This window comes from Ostrinia nubilalis, chromosome 11 (assembly GCF_963855985.1).
Source record: "Ostrinia nubilalis chromosome 11, ilOstNubi1.1, whole genome shotgun sequence".
NCBI lineage: Eukaryota > Metazoa > Arthropoda > Insecta > Lepidoptera > Crambidae > Ostrinia > Ostrinia nubilalis.
The window spans coordinates 2,350,714-2,369,941 of NC_087098.1; the positions used below are offsets into that span (position 1 = coordinate 2,350,714).

The 19,228-nt window shown below is 37.4% G+C and overlaps 1 protein-coding gene across 2 annotated transcripts in view; it reads left to right on the forward strand.

Annotated features, from left to right (window-relative positions):
- Window positions 1-19,228, forward strand: part of LOC135076061 (max dimerization protein 4-like) — a 417,394-nt gene that overhangs the window by 331,446 nt on the left and 66,720 nt on the right. For both annotated transcript variants that reach the window (XM_063970517.1, XM_063970516.1), the window contains exon 4: window positions 8,152-8,266. In XM_063970517.1, coding sequence (XP_063826587.1) covers window positions 8,152-8,266 — 115 coding nt within the window. The remainder of the gene's footprint in view (window positions 1-8,151; window positions 8,267-19,228) is intronic.

Sequence of the window (19,228 nt, forward strand, 5' to 3'; positions counted from 1 at the left end):
GAAATTCATATCAAACACTTCTTAAATCTAATTGCCTCTAAACTGTGAGAAATTCTAAATCAACGCAAAAATTCAAAACGCTGAGGTAGGTACCTACCTATAATGCAAATATAGGAAAAATAAATAAATAAAGAATAATCATACCGCATATTTTGAAATTCGCCACTACTCGCAACGGAATCAAGTAAGTAATTTGATTTAAGGCTTGGTATTTCTGCTAAAGTAGGTATTTCGCGCTGTCAAAATCTGCGCGCGCAATACTTCGCCGAAGACAGCGCGCTAAAGAGCTCTCGCGGCTACACAGTATAAAAATACGCAATTGGTTAGGTTAGGTTGACTTCCTTCCGTTCAAGCGTCACACTCACAGCACTTTCTAATACAAATCAAAATATCCAAGTGATACAAATTAAAACAACTTTCAGAATTTTTGGGAATATATTTTAGAATCGAATAAATATAAAATATAACTGCCACGGTAAACACGGTCAGACATCAATACACACATCAATTTCAGTCTTTTTGTTTATTAATAAATAAAAATATCATACTAAAATTGCATACCTACATATTTGTTTGTATTGGTCTGAGTCTTCCATAATTTATGTATAACGTATGTACGGGGCTCTGTATCGAAAATCACTATAAGCACCACACGCGGTTACCTGCCGCAGGCACCCGCTCTGAGCACTCATGGGAGTTTATGCAGAGGTCGCTAGAGTTTGACTTTGAGCTTTGTTTATACTCATTACGAAGCAGATTTTGATGAGAAACTGCACTGTCTTGAATTCGAAAGGGTAATTTGACGGTGTTAGGGGAATTCTAGGAATAAATACAGAGTCTCCTCATTGAGATTGAGACATTTCAATTTGAGATTTCACTTGACATTGATTGCAATCTGACATGGAGTTTTCAAACACTTGTAAAAATAAAAAGTAATTAAATCAAAAGCAGTAAGTATCTAGTATTGATATCAACTTCGAAGCAAATGACTCCCTAAATAACTTTTTACCCCTTTTACACGTTTGTCATGAATTATAATATTAAGGAATTGTTAAGCAAAATTTCAAATAGATTGAACCAAAGAATCACTTTGTCCCATACAAACTTTGCCCCCTTTTTTCACCCCCTTCATTTCATGACCCCATTTCGGAAAATCAGATGCCTACGTCATACAAAGAACACACTTTCCAACTTTCAGGTCTCTACGATATCCGTCAGTCATTTAGGACAAAGCATTTTTATTAGTTGTCCAATGCTCTATCGTGCCAGGTATGTCATTGACAGAAGGGCGCTACTATCTTAATGGGTTATCTTATTTATTAGTCCCAACTTTATGCCACTTGACATTTCAGAATCGTTTGACTTTAGATACCTAAGCGATTTGATATTCAGAGTCTTTTAATGAAATCAAGTTCTAAAATAACTTGAGGTGTTGTACCCGATCAAGCTTTTCATTTAAATAGTTAGGACAGTTTATTTCATTTAAATAGTTTTATTATTAGTTTCTTCTTTAAGTCTTGATTTGTCAGAGTAGGTAAAGTCTCCATGAGAGCAAAATTTAGCTTTAGGATAGTTTTTTTTTCTTGAAATATTTGACGCCTTTTAATCTCTCGTTGATATAGGTCCACACAAATAAATAATGTTTGACTTCGACGTAAATAATTATTCTCTTACATAATTATAAATAAACTAGCTTTCCGCCCGCCGCTTCGCCCGCGTAGAATTTTTCGGTTTTGATATAACCTATTACACTCAGATATAATGTGGCTTTCTATTGGTGAAAGATTTTTTAAAATGGGTTTAGCAGATCCCGAGATTACCCCTTACAATTTAACAAATATACAAACACACAACAAACTTTACCTCTTTATAAATTAGATAAAGATAGGTAAGAAACCCTATTTTGTTTTATTCTTTTTTTTATTTTAAATATTTCACAATCCAAACTAATATTTACTGTAAGTAAATGCTAAATAGTAAATATAAGTTTGGATTGTTAAATATCCTATCCTACTAATATTATAAAGGCGAAAGTTTGGATGTCATGATGTCTGGATGTCTGGGTGTTTGTTACTCTTTCACGCAAAAACTACTGAACGGATTTTGTTGAAACTTTACAGTATTATTGTTTATAACCCAGACTAAAATACATATAGGCTAACTTATGACGATATCTGACAAATAAATTTCAATAAATAAATAAGACGTGTAAAAAGCGCCATCTACCTATCGTCATTGGTTAAAATCTACAGCGCTTGACAAACTACTGTATGACGTTCGTAAATATTCGTTCGGGGGAAGCCGTGAAACGCCATATATCAACATGATATCTAACGGGGGTAAAACGAGGTCCACGCGAACGAAGTCGCGGGCGGCCGCTAGTTTATAATAGGTAGCTTTCCCTCCGCAACCTTTTTGGTATTCCATGTATGTGTCTTTTAACTGATTTCTGTTAAACATTTCATGTAATTTTTTTCCAGTTATAACTCCATTTACATCTGCATCTGTAAACAAGGGTTCATGTTCTCCAGCCCAGATGCCAAGTAAACAGAATCGTCTTTCAGTGACGTGCAGCTGCCCCTATATTTGACCCTCTGACCTAATTTTTTATTATTTATTTGTATCAGTGTGCTCTTCTAATAGGTGTAAGACGATTGTATGTAGGTACTATTAATATGTAATTTTAACTCATTGGTTTTGTCTCATATTTATGGAATTTACTATGTATCATGAGTAGTGTCTTCGTTTAAAAGGATGCGAACGATTTAAATTTCAATAGGTAGACAAAATTGATAATTCTTAATTATCAAATATTTTAGCTTTCTCCAGTAACACTGATATTATTATACTGTGACTCATCAAAGTCATCATTGTCAAAAATATTGACAAATCGCGAACTGTCACGTCCAAAAAACTGACACGCGTCCGTCCTCCGTAAGCGCCACCGCGCGACTGATTGAGATTGTCCAAGCCGTCATGGACTATTTTTTCCACATTTTTTAACATAGTAACTAAATAAGACGCAATATAAAAATTCCATCCGTTAAAAGCCCTCAAGTTATTTCTGAACTTTAGTTTAGTAAAAGATTTAGAATCTCAAATCGCTTATTTTAAAAATAAAACCATAATTAGAAAACGAATAGAGGTAACTTTGGGAATTTATTCTATCGAGTCAACTTCATCAAATCGTGTTTCCATCCGTTAATAGCCCTAGAAAATACCCTCAACTATGCCCAATAGAAATCTTAGCCTTTAATTTTACTGTTTAGTACCTCAAAAATGAAAAATGAAAACCTCATTTTCGCCATTTTCTCTGCTACCCGGCCTTAATACGTCATAAATTGTAAACCGCTACGTTTGTACGGCGGAACCCTCGGTGTGCGAGCCCGACTCGCACTTGACCGGTTTTTTTAATAGATAGAGTGACTGTAGAGGAAGGTTAGGTACGCATTTAGTTGATAAAAAAACTTTCTAACTACTATTTACGGAAGTAAATGCTGTATCATTTACTTGCGGTGGAATTTGAACCCGCAACCGGCGCAGCTGGTGCTGTACGACAAGCGAACCACCAGGCCATATTGTATAATTCAAGGCCGAACTGTAGTTCAGGCTTCAGCGGATCTACTTCCGGCGGATATCGGCCGCCTAACATCTGCGCCCGGTTTCTACAAGAAATACTACTTCTAACGGAATAATATAACGAATTTGTACTCATAAAATAGTGATATAACCTAGGGAATACCTTTTCGTTCGCAATACGATAGAGCTAGAATTATTATTTGTTTATTTTGATAAAGATACCTAACGCCAGATTCGGTATGTGTGAAATCAAATTATACTTATTATTACTAGGTTACTTACTAGTTGGTAAATTAGACTGAGTTTGGAAACAGAATTCGTATATAGAAATGATACATCAGACCATGATTCGAACTGCCTAAAGCGTATATAGCATAACCTTTCGCTTGCCGGCGACTGCTCTTCCGTCTGAGCTAGTTCAAGTTATTTATAATTTCGTTTGCGAAGCCACTCTTAACGCTAAGAAATTTTTGTTGGATTTTGGTTTTAAAATAGCACCTAATCTACATATGATGCCGCAATAAGTATTTTTCTTGATTACTAAGTATCTATAAAAAAAGTACTTTTAAGTCAATACTACACAAAGGACTTTACTGCTTTTTACGACAAAAACAGCATCACACTTATTTTCCCCACATAAATTACATCCCCATCATTTATCGTCCAAAAATAATCTAATATAAATGTCGTGCATTAGGCCCTCCCGGTTATTATTTTCCTCTGTCCGAGTGTCCGAGGCACCGGACGATAAATTAGCAATTTGTACCAAATGTAGCTTCGGAGGTACATTCGCTGAGAGGGCATTACAGGAGTGTGGGTGTTTTATTGGACGATACGCGATAGTTGTGTTTGTTTTTGTCTGGATTAGGCGTATTGTTTGGCTTATCTTCAGGGTTGATTCTGGGGCGTTATTACACATTCTAGGTAGTTAGTAGTAGGTAGGCATAGAGCCTTCTAGAGAGGTCTAGGCTTGCTTGACGCTCGATCTTTACGAAATTGATAAATTTAAATTTAATATTATCAATTGCCAAACTTGTATGTTACCTATTGGTCAAAGAAGAACTTTAATCACTTTTTAGTTATATACTTAAATGGGGTGGGCTATGGGGTGGGCTATGGGATGACCGATGACATCATAAAGGTAGCAGGGAAGCGCTGGATGCAGGCCGCTACCAATCGATCAACATGGAAAGCATTGGAGGAGGCCTAAGTTCAGCAATAGACGTCCTATGGCTGAAATGATGATGATGATGGGGTGGGCTAAGGGATGAAGCCTTTTCTCAATGCTCGAGTGATGGCGCAAAGCTAATGTTCGATATAAAGAGACCTAGACTACAATGTGATTAATTATAAATGTAGCTTTCATTGGGAAAGGAGTACCTAAATATTTACACTTGGTCAAACTTCTACTTAGATCATCGCTGTTGCTAACCACTGAAAAAACAACCTATATCGCCATAATCCAATCAAAAACCGAAGTCGTACATTGCGCAGTAATCACATATAGTGGCGATAAAGGCAATTCGGTCGGTTTATGTAGCCATATGTCACGGTTATTAGAGAGGTGATAATAGCACGAGTTATGAGCACTTTCGTTAACAAGTGCGATACAGATATAGCGTTTTTAGATACGCGACGCTGCCTGGGGAAGGCAGTAAAACAAGATAAGAAATATACTTCTGGTATCGCACATTTTTACTGCTAATTTCATTTTTGGATATACTGCGACGAATACTCGTAAGTTATCTTACGCAACAACAGAAATGCTTTTAAGTTTCACTATATTGAAATACAAAACACTAATTGTGACAACTGAAACTATCGTTCAAGCACTAATATCTGTTATAATATGACACAATAATAACTTGTCCCTTTGAGACGACCGTGAGAATGCCACGACGCGTGTATAAATACGTCACGCTACGCCACGTCAAATGCTTTCTGCCAGAATCCAGTATATCATAAGCATGCCACGGCGCGCGTATAGATACGTCACGCTACGCCAAACTTGATGCTGCCAGAGGCCATTATACCGTGAGCTTGCGACGACGCGCGTATAAATTCGACACGCCACGCCACGCGAAATGCTTTCTGCCAGCGGCCAGTATATCGGCTAGCTGCGTACTACCCGCAAACAGCCCCCCAGAGGCGGCAGCGCTGTAAGTGTAATTGGCGCGGCGCCGTCGTATTTCAGAACTACCCGCGGCACGCTCCGCCTCAGCACAAACGGAATGCCTCGCCGCAATTGAGAATGTTACTAGGTATGCAAAATCACTTGAAACCTATGTTACAGTTAAGCTTTTACATTTACAAATACATTAGTTTTTATTTCATTCAAAAATACCCAGTAGTTATGATTTTATAGGCATTCAAAGTTCGCTTAAATATTGAGTCCCGCCGACGGTCACGTGATCCCGTGTGACGTACATTCACAGCGTCCGTTCACTAGAAAACGGATATAAACATACTTAAATAATTTTTTTTTTGTAAATACAAACTTATTATACATATTAACACCCAGACCCATCACAGAAATTAAAATTGAACCAAACCCAAACTTGATGCGATTGTGTCGTTTTATTGCGAATTACCTTCCAGCTCCATCATTAGACCCCGATTACTATATAGAATTAAAATACTCATCAATACAAAACGAACGAGCCCAAACTCGATGCATTTAAGTCGTTTTATTATAGAGTTCCTATGGCCACCTTCCAGCTCCATCATCAGATCAGCTCCATGTCATCATAATATTGCATGGTCATCCAAATCACATGTGTTTGCGAAATTTCAGCTTAATCGGTTGCCTGGAAGTGGGTCTTAATTCAGTTTGCAAGATTCCACCCATACAAATATGAGCCAGTCGTTGTAATATGACGTCACGCGCATAAAATGGCGGGCCGGCCGCCGCCCGCACTTTTAAAATTCAATATCTTGGAAACTAATTGACGTATCGAAATAATTCTTTCACGTATATTTTTTATTTTTAACAGAGAATACAGAAAGCTAAAAAACAAAATTAGTGAACATTCTTCATTTGTGGGGCCCTTACTATGATTTAAAAGATGTAAAAGAAAAAAACATAGTCTTATTACATTAATTTAAATGACTGAAATACAAACTGATGCTATGGAGTCAAAAAACGTATTTTCGCAAATCGAGAATAATTATGAATTTGAGAATTGAGAAAATGGTATTATGGTTCTAGAAGGCTCATAACTATGAAAATTATCCGCAACAAGGCGTATAGTCAGGGAGTTAAACTGGGGCCTGCCGGACTGGGATGCGCGCCGTGATAAAATCTTACCTATCTATTTTAGACGACAAATGGGCTTATCGCGAAAAATCGATAAAATGACGTGATAAACGTGTATCGCGGCGCGCATCATAGACCTACTTTTATGATGTGACGCCTTCACCCACTTACGAAATTTCACTCCAAAGTTACAGTTACTTTAAGAAAGATCCTTCTTTCTCGAACGAAAGTATCTTACAATCCAATCGAGTATCGATAGTAGCGCGATCAAATAAGCTTTGTTAGCGCACGCGCCAGCTCCGACTGGTCGCGCTAATTCCAAACAATTTATACTTCGCATGAACTGAGAACTGTTTGCTTTCCATTCGAGGGTACATGCTATTATTGGTGCGGAGACGGTTACAAAGAGAAAGGACAGTTTAGCAAACATAATTTTGCTATAATTTAATGGAAAATGAGAGGTTGAATTGGGTAATTGAAACCCTTTGAATGTAGGTGTCATTTTTGTTATACTCTTTGTTACTTTGACGGTAACGATAGCCTAGGCGCAGACCACCGATTTTTTGTCGGCCGATAGTTTGGTCGGGCAGTTAATCAGTATGGGCATGTATAGAAATGCGCACATTACACCGATTTGGTATCGGCCGATTCTTCATACAAATTAAAATCGGGCCCAACTATCGGTCAACTAAAAGTTGATGGTCTGCGCCTAAGCTAACGATAACCGGTGTTTTTGAATGGAGTTTGACAGATTGACGTTTGTCAAAGTTACAGCAAGATGGTGCAACCCAGCCTAAGTATATTTTTTGTTGTACTCTTTACGGGCCTTATTTATTTTTATTTGAAGTATTTTATATTCTATGTACAATCGATAGCCCAGTGAGACAAACGCTGTGGAAACTAACAACAATAAGTACTGATAAAGGTGCTAATTGGACAACCAAAATTGTTTGGTCTAGGGTGCTGTCTCTAAGCATACATACATACATACATGCATAGTACAGGGTGTTGATTTCAATACTCGCCATATTTAGGGAGTTGATTAAGTAGCTTATTCTGATCACGAATCAGTAAAAAAATTGACTTCGAAAAAACGAACGAACTTTAACTTTAGTTAGTCAAAGAAAAATACATTTTTTACATGGCTTCCTTCAGTAGGCTATCCGACATGATAAGCGAGCGATCCGCGTAGCTCGATGGTGCCGCAGTATAAACTATTGCAGTATTGCGAGCCTCAGACAGCTGATATCGCACGGAAAAATATTCGCAAAAAATTTCACTTTCGTTTGTCTTATTTGTTTTCTCTTTTGTTACAGGAGAGCACACCTCAGATGCTGCTTGGAGAAATTAAAGGACATGGTGCCACTAGGACCCGAAGCGTCACGACACACTACATTAGGATTATTAACAAAAGCCAAAAGATTTATAAAGGTAAGTGCTTTTACTTTTACAGCGACTTGTATGTACAAAGGTGTCAAGAGACGTGTTATCCTTTCTTTAGAATAGAAGTTAACAAAATGGGTAGGTGTTTGAATTCAACAATGTTGTTATTATATGAAGTTTAGCGATTCAAAGAAAGCTCGAAATTATCTAAGTTACTTTATACGGAATTTTGAAGGACAATTGAACTTTATCTTAGCGCCAATCAAAAGAACAGACTGTTTATCTTTCCTAACTAAAAGTTAGCAGGTAGAAATCTACCTTAGGCTAAGTTGCACCATCCTATTTTATTTATTTTTATTTTATTTTATTCAGAACAACAAACAAAAACAATAACCGGTGTTTTTTGTATGGAGTTTGTCAGATTTGTGACGTTTGTTAAAGTCAAAGTAAGATGGTGCAACCCAGCCTTAACGTATGCTATTGACAACGCCACTCTTGTAGTTGAATTTTGAGCTGATACTGTATAGGATTGTTGTCGACACGACAAGAAAAAAAAGCAAGTAGAGAATGTCTTATAGCATTAAGTTTTCCTTGTGTACTTATCAATTTATACGGCATCATTTCCTCAATTAAATTAAGTAATGCAAAGCAAGGATCAATCTAAACTCCCAGTACATTTGGGTAGGTCGTTTCACACTCAACGACTGCGAAATAAAAAGCATCGTAATTGTAAAAGTTGCGAACTAATCAACGAATGATCATTTCGATGTTCGAGCGTATTTATCTCCAGTTTTAATTAAATGAGCTTTCTCTATAAAGAAGGAACTTCAAAACGCTAAACGAACTTTCTTGGCCGGTCGACTTTCCCAATTTTGAAGGAGCAAAACAACCCTTGTACTGCTCGCTGTCACAGCCAGCTTCCGGTTCCGGTGGGTAAGGCTGTTGACACACCAAGGCTACTACTGCCTTTTATGAATAAATTCAACGGTAATTTCATGTATATTATTATACTGGTTTTAACTGAAGTGGCTATACCAGATGGTGGTCTTAAATTCAATGCATTTTTATTGTTATAGGAGTGGGTTTTTTATCGTTAAATAAATATTTTTATTTGCAAAGTGTCTTACCGACTATGAAGTAGTGACAATAACTATTTTTTAAACAAGAGGTATACCCTCAGTAATTGCTGTTGTCATCTTTATAAGCTTCAATCCACTACTGAGCCTTTTCCAAAGCCAAAACCTGCCAGAACCTCGACTATTTCTTGCGTATGCAGTCGCTCCATCAAGCTGGAAGGCTTCTTAATCAAATTCAAATTATTTATTGTATGTCACATACCAATGTTTTCTGTCAACCCTTACTCAAAGGTTGACAGTGAAACATTGGTATACATTCGTACATGAGACGCCCCGTGCTTTTAATTAGCACAAGCCAATTCGCGTTCTCAACTTTAAATATAAATAAAAAGTATTTATTTCAGGCATAGCCCATAAAAGTGTAAACAAAGGTCTTATAAACTATGATTAGTAAATCACACAATAACCTACTAAACTCGCCGTTCCGACAGCTATCAGTTCTACGCAGTACGAGAGATTAACCAAAGCACCATCAGCATCAAAGTTAATGAGTTGACGCGCTATGACCGCGGACTTAGCGAGAAACCTTCGATAAACAAAGAGCAAAGGGTTCGCGCATCCGGTCGGCGCCGTTTCCGGTCCCGCCGCCCCCCAGGAAGTATTTCCGAGCGAAAGCTACGGCTGGGCTTTTTTAAGCTCCGTGTGCTTTCAGAGGTAATGGAATGCGCTTTGTCAGCGCGGTGTAAATCGCGAGTAGTGTTGATGTAATGTTAGGGCGAGTGTACAAACTGGCTGGCTTATGTAACGGGCATATTTTGTATTCCTTATTTTAATAACTTTCTTAGGCTGAGTTGCACCACCTAACTTTTACCGTAACTTTGACGATAACCGGTGTTTTTTGTATGGAGTTTGACAGATTTTCGACGTTTGTCAAAGTTATAAGATGGTGCAGCCCAGCCTCAGAATACCCGTAAAATCAAGGCTTTACAGTTTAAGTTTTAGTAATTTTGCTAAGACTTAAACACAACCGTAAAGTTTATTGCGTCGTAAAAAAAATGAATTCTATCTACTAAATTCACCTGTTGACATTTAAAGCTGAGTTGCGCCGTCTTATTTTAACCGTAACAATGACAATAACCAGTGCTATTTGTATGGACTTTGACAGATTTTTGAAGTTTGTCAAAGTTAATGTAAGATGGTGCAACCCAGCCTTAGTGTATCAGATTTGTAATGAAGTGTAACACTACCTTTAGATCAACTTTAGAACTTTACTTTAGAACCTATAAACTAATTTAGAAGAAGACTGGTAGTCGTTTTATAATCTAACGACGCAAAAAAAACTAGTACTAATACTATAGTATTACTTACTACTTACGACTATAGTTCGGGTACCACATTGTTGAAAAACATAATTGTTCCCGTATCGGTCATCGACCCCGTCAATCAGGCCGGATAAGCTCTGATAAGCGCTGATAATCTCAATTACTCACACTCATACATTAAATAAACAGTATTGTCTTGAACGCGTGATACGTGATTTAAAGTAAATATTTAACTATGGAGCTATTAATTGTTTGCTTTACATTACACTAGTGATTACTTGTATAGTTTAACTAGCTTTTACCCGCTGCTTCACCAGCGTGAATTTTAGTTTGTCACAGATCGTCATAAATTGCCTATATGTTATTCTGGGTTATAAACAATAATACTGTAAAGTTTCATCAAAATCCGTTCAGTTATTTTTGCGTGAAAGAGTAACAAACATCCAGACATCCAAACTTTCACATTTACTCGTATAATATTAGTAGGATGTGCCACTGTTATGTCTATATGTACCTATATGTCTTGGTGTGATGTCCATTGTAATAAAGAAAAAAAAACAAGAGTAATCTGAGCAGTTCCACCTAATCGCAATGCCCACTGCACTGAGTGTCCCGACTCAGCAAATGCCGTGGCGAAGGCTACGACACTTGTTTTCAGTGAAAACGGACCTTTTTTTATGCACAACATGGCAGTTATTTGACCACAATCGCACTTGATGTTAAGTGAGATGCAGTCTAGGATGGTACATACATATATGCCCTGTAAGTGCCTATTCACTCTCGCCTTGAAAAGGACCAACATTTTTCGTAGCTTTATTTCAGTTCTTTATTGCTGGCGGTGTACACACCTTTTTTGTCTCGTCCACTCCAATGAATAACACGTCCATCTATAACGGCGATAAGCGGACATTACACATGATGTACGCGGCAAAAACTTGCAAGTTATTAACGGGACGGTTCGGCTATTCAGCGCTGAAATGGCCCACCGAGCGGCGTTTACACGGTGCGATTTTAAATTTCGTGGTAAATGTGAAGTCCATTACATTTTGACTTTTCTACACCGTATAAAATTCGGGAAGATTTTTGTGGGCGATATCTTGTTCTGCTAATCTATCCTCATTCGGAATTGTAACTCTCTATTGGAATGTATCATACATTCCAATTTTATTATGTAGAAAAATTACACCCACGAGACACATGTTAACGTGTAACATATGAATAATTCCTTGTTGTTAATTCGAAACTCAAGCTACGCGTAGATGTTAAGTTACACACAGGAAAGGAAAAGAGCTTTTTTCAATAAACTTATTAAATAATTATCTTGAATGATTTGACAAGAATTTGTACGTCTAGCCAGCTCTTACCTCAGCAAATAAAAGTCTTACAGTGTAAACCGCGTTTCGGACACGTACCGCGCGAAACGGCGTGTCGGACGCGCTGAGCGATGGCCGGACGCCGGACGCGCGCGCATTCGTCACGGCATTGTCCGCCGGACGCGCGGTACCATCTGTTAGCTCGCCTATGAAGAATGGCTCGATGTTTACAATAAACATAATGTAAAGCCGTTTGGTTATTGGAGCCTTGGAGACTTATTTGAGTTTCAATAGTCAATAATTTATTACAAAACTACATAAAATTTTTGCATCCATCTGCAGCATCGCAGCCGAAACGTCAAGCCGTGAGTACATAATGTAACTCATTAATAAACGTCGCGTTAAGACCCGTGTCTTACTATTTTCATTAAAACTACATAAAGTTTATGAGACATCTTGAGATGTAAAGATACCTTTAATTTATCCTTCAGTAGTTGTAAATTGTTGTGTATTTTAAGATGAATTTTCAAAACAGGTTAAGCATGTATACGTACACTTGTCAATTAAAGAAAGTGTTATTTCCTAAAAACAACTAACTATGGAGAATATCTATAATGTTAAGTACATAAAAGCATCATTTGCATGATTTGTCAAACATCATAATACACTTTTACATCATCACCAACGTAATAAAGACCTCACATTCCCTTCTATCCACCAAAAGATATAAAGATAGCCCATCATTTTTCATACAAAGTGTCCATTCAAAAAAGCTGACAGCGTTGGTGTGATGACAAATACCGCGTAGTAAGGTTTTGTCTGCATACCGTACCCGGCTAGGGTTGTCAGGTGTCCGGATTTAGGCGGACATGTTTAGCTTTTTAGGGACGTGTCCGGCCAAAATTGTCTCGTCCGGCCTGTCCGGCATTTTTAGGCATATTTTTAAATAACGTAGTAGGAACTGGCTAACATAAATACACCTATTGTTTCATGTAAAGCCGGATTAACCTACATCAAATGCTTAGGGCATCGAGTACAAAAAAAATATCCGCGAATTCAAGCCGAGGCGGGGGGTACGACCATGAATGTCCGGCTTTTAGGGTAAATGTCCGTACACAGCACCGAGTCCGGCTTTTGTGCTTTTGGACCTGTGCCCCGATTACGCTAATTTTTAACGTCTCCAATATCTTCTTCTCCAGTTGCACTCCGTTTTTCATTCCAGCTGAGGTGCAAATTCGGTATCACGGTAATGGACGTACCTTCCTAGTATTTTCATTGTCACATGAGATATTTAGCTTTACGTTTGCATCTATTCTTCGTTTCAACTAGCTGTCAAAACGACACCGCGATACGGATTTGTCAAAACAGCTGATGTTCGTTCGTCGTCCGGGCACGTTGAAGATGAACATTTTTAGCGTAATCGGGGCCCTGGCAACCCTGTACGCGGCACTATCCGTTTTGTACGTCACATTTAACTTGACGCTGCTGACCGTACCGGGGATACGGCGCGAAAAGATATACTGCGATGAATGTTTTTGTCGACTGTACTTTGTGTGGAGTAGAGATAGTTGAATGATTACATGAACCTATTAAGGTTAATTTAGTTAACGACGCAGTTATTGTTTTTACTAAAAATAAACAAATTAAAAATAATTCAATAACTTTTTTTTCGTCAGGAAATGCATGAAATTGCATACCCACTGGCCCGGGGGAACCAGTGGGATATGTGAGGCTCTCCCTGCCAGATGGGCAGGGCCTACTCACTAAAACCTGACGGTGTCCTCCCAAAGTCTTTGGGACGGAGCTACGAGTTATTATCCAAGCTGGACGGCCTAGACATTTTAACCTTATTTTAACCGTGACTATTATAACCATAACCGGTGTATTTGTATGCATTTTGACAGACTTGACGTTTGTTAAAATTAAAGTAAGATGGTGCAACCCAGCCTTAAAAGTTAGTGATAGAGATAGTTCTAGAATGCAATGAGAGTGATAGACAAATTAAACATTAAATTTTAATATTTAAAGACCTATTTTGACATTTCCTGTACTCAAAGATTTTAATCTCAAAGCTGGTAGGGCAAAAAGAGTATGAGACATGTAAAAGCTCCATTGTAGAGCAAAATTAAGTTTTTTTTATTAGTCTTTCATTTTAATATTTTCTCTCGAAACCCTTGAAGATTTTGTTAAAACTATTTAATAGTCCATACAAATAGTCATTTTTGACTTTGACACGTTGTACATCTCCCAGTCAAACTTTAGATCCTGTCTGTACAGAACTTGCAATGGGATTAGTCCTTTACGTTATTTGTCAGTGAATATCCATCACATAGTGCTCCCTTTTTCCAAAGGTCAGAAGCTACATACATAAACAGCACTCCCGTATCTCCTCCATTCATCAATGTCCACCCAGAGCAGAATATCTTGTTTGCAGACCACTTGACTTAAAGAAGCCACATCTGAAGGACCCACGTTCTATAGAAAAATGTAAAATTACGATGAACTTACTCGTATGATCAACAACAAATGATATAACCTGATTAATTGAGTTCTAAGCCAATATTATTTGACTGGGGAAGAACATAAATCGTATAATAGCCTAACTTATAATTATCTGCCCACGTTTTCTTTATTTTATAAACGTTTAAAAATACCCTATGATCCCTGTCAGTATTTTTTTTTTTCACACTGAAAGCAACCACTACCAAAACGGCTAATCAAGTTGTTCCTTACAAAATAGAAAGATACTCACATTTATACATTACACAAAATTTTGACAATCGGCAAGAAGGACACAACAAGTGGAATGGCACAATTTAGAAGGGGTTATCTCTAAGAACCTATCTCTACTAGATAACTCGGGGAGCGGTTAGTGCCCTAAAATAAAAACTTGTATTTTATTAAACCTACTCAACCCGTCTGGCCAGTGGGCCAAATCTTCCATGTGAGTTTTTTTTATTTTATTTTTTATTTTTATTTAGTTAATCACAAATGGTGGGTGTTGCAATAGAGGCTAAATGACATGACGATGATTACGATATTAGAATACATATCTAGAAACAAAGTTCTTCATTTCTTTAAGTATTCGATGGCATCTATAACACTAACCCGTCTGCGTATGGTATCAAACGGTACATAATATTACTATTCACGAGATAAAATATGTCCCCTGCTCGTCCAATCCGGACTACATTCACTTGGAGGCCATATTTCTCGTAAATGTTGTAATGATAGACGCCATGGCGAGATGTTTTCTTACTGTTTTAGGTATTTAAATATGAGGCGACGTCGGTGGAATATCATTTTTCCAGAAAACTATTTGAAATGTTTAGTAGAATGGTTAATTTTGTGGAATTTATTTTCTTATTTGGAGCAGATATTTGATAAGCCTACAATATTTTTTTACTATTATATTTTATATTCCATCTTCTAGGTATTCGTTTCTGTACTAGTAACTTCTTAAGCATGAAATTATTTAAATTGTTTGGTGAATATTTTTTATTCTTTTCACTATATTAAAAGTATTATGCGACTACATTTTAATTAAAAAACATTCGGGTCGAATTGAGAACCTCCTCCTTTTTTTGAAGTCGGTTGAAAATAGAGAAACACGGGTATCATCGCGAACATTTTTATATGAATTACACAATGTATTTAGTAGACTCTACATTTTAGTTAAAAAAAAACTTATCACGTGACACACCAGTGTCGTGTCAAAGTACAGTCTACGTCTACCATGATAGGTACAGCGACACAATGAATAATAGTTCCGAAATAAAACACCGCATTCGTTATAATCTGCACCCAATTCGGGCCATCACCTTCGGTAGGGCGCTGTCAGCCTTCACAGCCATCAAACTTTGTCCATAAATAATATTCGTAGGCCCGAAAACTAAATTCGTGGCGAGCCTACTTGTACATTCACTCCTACATGCTTATCTACCTTATTACAACTAACATAGAGTCCCTAATCCCTCCAGCACGCCGGCACATTTATCAAAGCAAAGCTATTAATTCCAAAGACAGCGTATTCAAAATGCACGCGAACCAGACACGCCATTTCAATGCGAATAGGTATAATTTACTCGGCAATTAGCTAAATGTTAATTGCATTGTCTAATTAAAACAAAACATCGGAATGGAGCGCTGTCGGCCATTATACGGTTGTACACGATTGTACGTGTGATTATATTGAGTTTGACTGTAATCATGTTACAAAGAAATTAAAATGTTTGTGTACACGTACAGACCACAGTGATCGAATCAGAAATGAGGAGATCCGTAGGAGAACTAGAGTGACTGACATAGCCCGCAGAATCGCTAAAATCAAGTGGCAGTGGGCACTAGTGGGCAGGGCACATAGCTCGTAGAGCTGACGGCCGCTGGGGCAGGAAATTTCTTGAGTGGCGACCACGAGCCGGAAGACGTAGCGTGGGCAGGCCCCACTAGGTGGACCGACGATCTGGTGAAGGTCGCGGGAGGCGCCTGGATGCGAGCGGCGCAGGACCGGTCTTTGTGGAAATCCTTGGGGGAGGCCTTTGTCCAGCAGTGGACGTCTTTCGGCTGAAACGAACGAACGAACAGACTACAACACGTTGGGCTAAACATCGTGTAAGTAAAAAGTCTTAAACCTGAAATCAGAATCTAATAACCCTCCTTCTGGCGCAGTTGGGTAAAAAGAACAATAGTTTAACTACATTTGATATATTATCCTACTTACATCCTATTAAGTACTTTACCAAAAATCACTTTTTTAGAAGCTGTTTTAATATCATAAAATCAGTTGAACTGTCTGAGCTTTCGTGTTTCATCCATTTTCAACTTAATTTTTTTATCTAAAACGTAAAAATATTCCAGTCTGAATTCAAACATTCTTTCACTGTTAAATATTATTATTTTCATGTATACCGGGACCGAAGACCGGTCTTGTAAGCAAAGACAACACATTATCACGTAAACTTTTACCAAAATACCGCAAACACGTATTATATTTACCGTTAATATTACATACGTTCACGCACGATTAAAGTGATTTCACCTATCAATTAACACCTCCCGAAAATACAGGCGAAGTGCGTTTCTGTATCATTATGTCCGACAGTAATATATTAAGAGCCGCTCCCGAATCAGCAAGTTTTCCGATTAGTGGGCTCCAAACATTCCCCCCCTCATTTCCTACCCCCTGCCGTGTTAGGGCGGGTCTACATCGACGGTAGCGGAGCGGAGATAATATTTGAAATATGACTTACAAGGTCTATCCGCAATTGCCGTTCCTGCAACTGTGGGAACAGGGACAAAAATTGATTACTGTACTCTGAATCAGTAACAACGTAAATACCGTATCTGAACATAAATTGTTACGAAATAGCACTTATTGCAATTGCTTGATGCTACATTGCTTAATTAAGCAAGTCCTAGACTCCTAGGTATTCCCGTCAGCACCTTTTAAAAATGGTTAAAGAAAATAAAATAAAAACTTTCAAAATAAACCAAAATTCTGATTTGCTTAAAACAAATTTAAAATGATATGTATATGATAGCATGTCATGATGTGCACTTTCAGACCAAAACGATAACAATCTAAGTTATACATAAAATGTAATCGGAATCCTAAATACTCGTAGTAAACAACATGCAATAGACTGACAAAAGTAAGATTACAATAGTAAAGACCTCTAGATTTTTGTACTCGCCAAAGTATTATTTTTAACTGAAACCAATTAACAATATTAATAATCAGTTCTTATAACACTACCTTCACCAATCCTCCGCCAATGTGCACCGCTCCTTACATTCATACCGCGGAAATTGTAAATCTTCCGACTCTGGGATTTATTAACCATTAGTATCGGCAAAGGATGGCAATCGCTGATTGTTTACAGCCGTACTAACTTGAGGCATTATCTGTTGATTAATCAGTACTAATGTTTTGCCAGATAGTGTCCACGGAGTTTGGTGGGAAACTGGAAGTTTTAGCCGCTTTTTTTTGCTGTCGATATTTGTCGATTGGTTATGCCTTAAGACCCTTCGCCATATTGGATCATGATCATTTTTGTAAGTTAATTTTTAAATCGTAAGACGAGTCTTCATTTTAGTTTTTAGGGTATAAATAAGGGAACCAGTATTAATTCATAACTTTATGTTTGGTATGTAACATCTACCCATGTTTATTATAGCATTAAGTACAAATATTTCACAAGATTTCATTTAACTTGCAACTCCGTGATCCTACCCCAAAATTGAAGTATTTCTACCTCGAAGGTCTAAAATAGTAGATGTTACTTTTCTATGACATCTCATTTGTGACTGACTCGTACTCATAAAGGCTCATAAAGCCTGTCACTAGGACAATGACATCAGTTGTCTCAACTAACATCATAGAAGAAGACAGGGATTAAAATAGCGTTACCATAATCTGAAAACGTAGCTATGACCAGTCTTCTCAAGTTCCTTAATCAGTCTCGCTCGTCTCCAGTTATTTTTCACGACTGCTTACGTTATTCCGCGATGAAGAGCTGACAAGCGTTGGCCAACGACAAAGGCATAGATACAACCCATCGTATACATCCTTTTCAAAAATCTCATTTTATTTTCTTAAACAAATTCGAAGAGTTGCGCAGCTCTTGATTAAAATAAAACATCGGATCATCTAAAATATGTATAGTGAAATCACAGCTACACTATTCATAAATAATAGTGTAGCTGTACAATCACAGTAAAAACTGCAGAGATTAGGTACCTAATCTTTCGTAATTACAAAATATTTTACCACTGATATCATCAAAGTTCTTAACAGAATACAAGTTTGATCTAAACTGAAATACTTGTCAAGTCTGATTTTTACCGATATCTTTGTTAACGGCAGAGACTGCCGTATAAGGATACATTTGTTGAGACGTTGACCTCATTGCATCTGGTATTCTTCTATGACTTATCCTTTCACCTTGCTATGCAGAGCTGACAAGCTCTAGCATAATAAATTGAATAGAAACGATGTTCTAGCACTGAAACTGGCGGATGTTTGTTTTTGAAAGATGAGGATATTCACGAGTCGTTGGGTTTTATAAATTTTTCAATCTACTTAAAAGATGAACGAGATCCTGGTGTATAAACTTGTGTATTACACAATGTGTAATCTATATTTATGTGGTTGGAGAAGATACTATGTAAGACTACAAATATAAAATGTTAAACTGAAATTCCAGAAATACAAAATTACTGTCATAATTAATAACATGAAAGTGCGAAATTACATTCCCCTGTATTTAATCTATTTCGGTACCAACGAAAGTAGAGTAC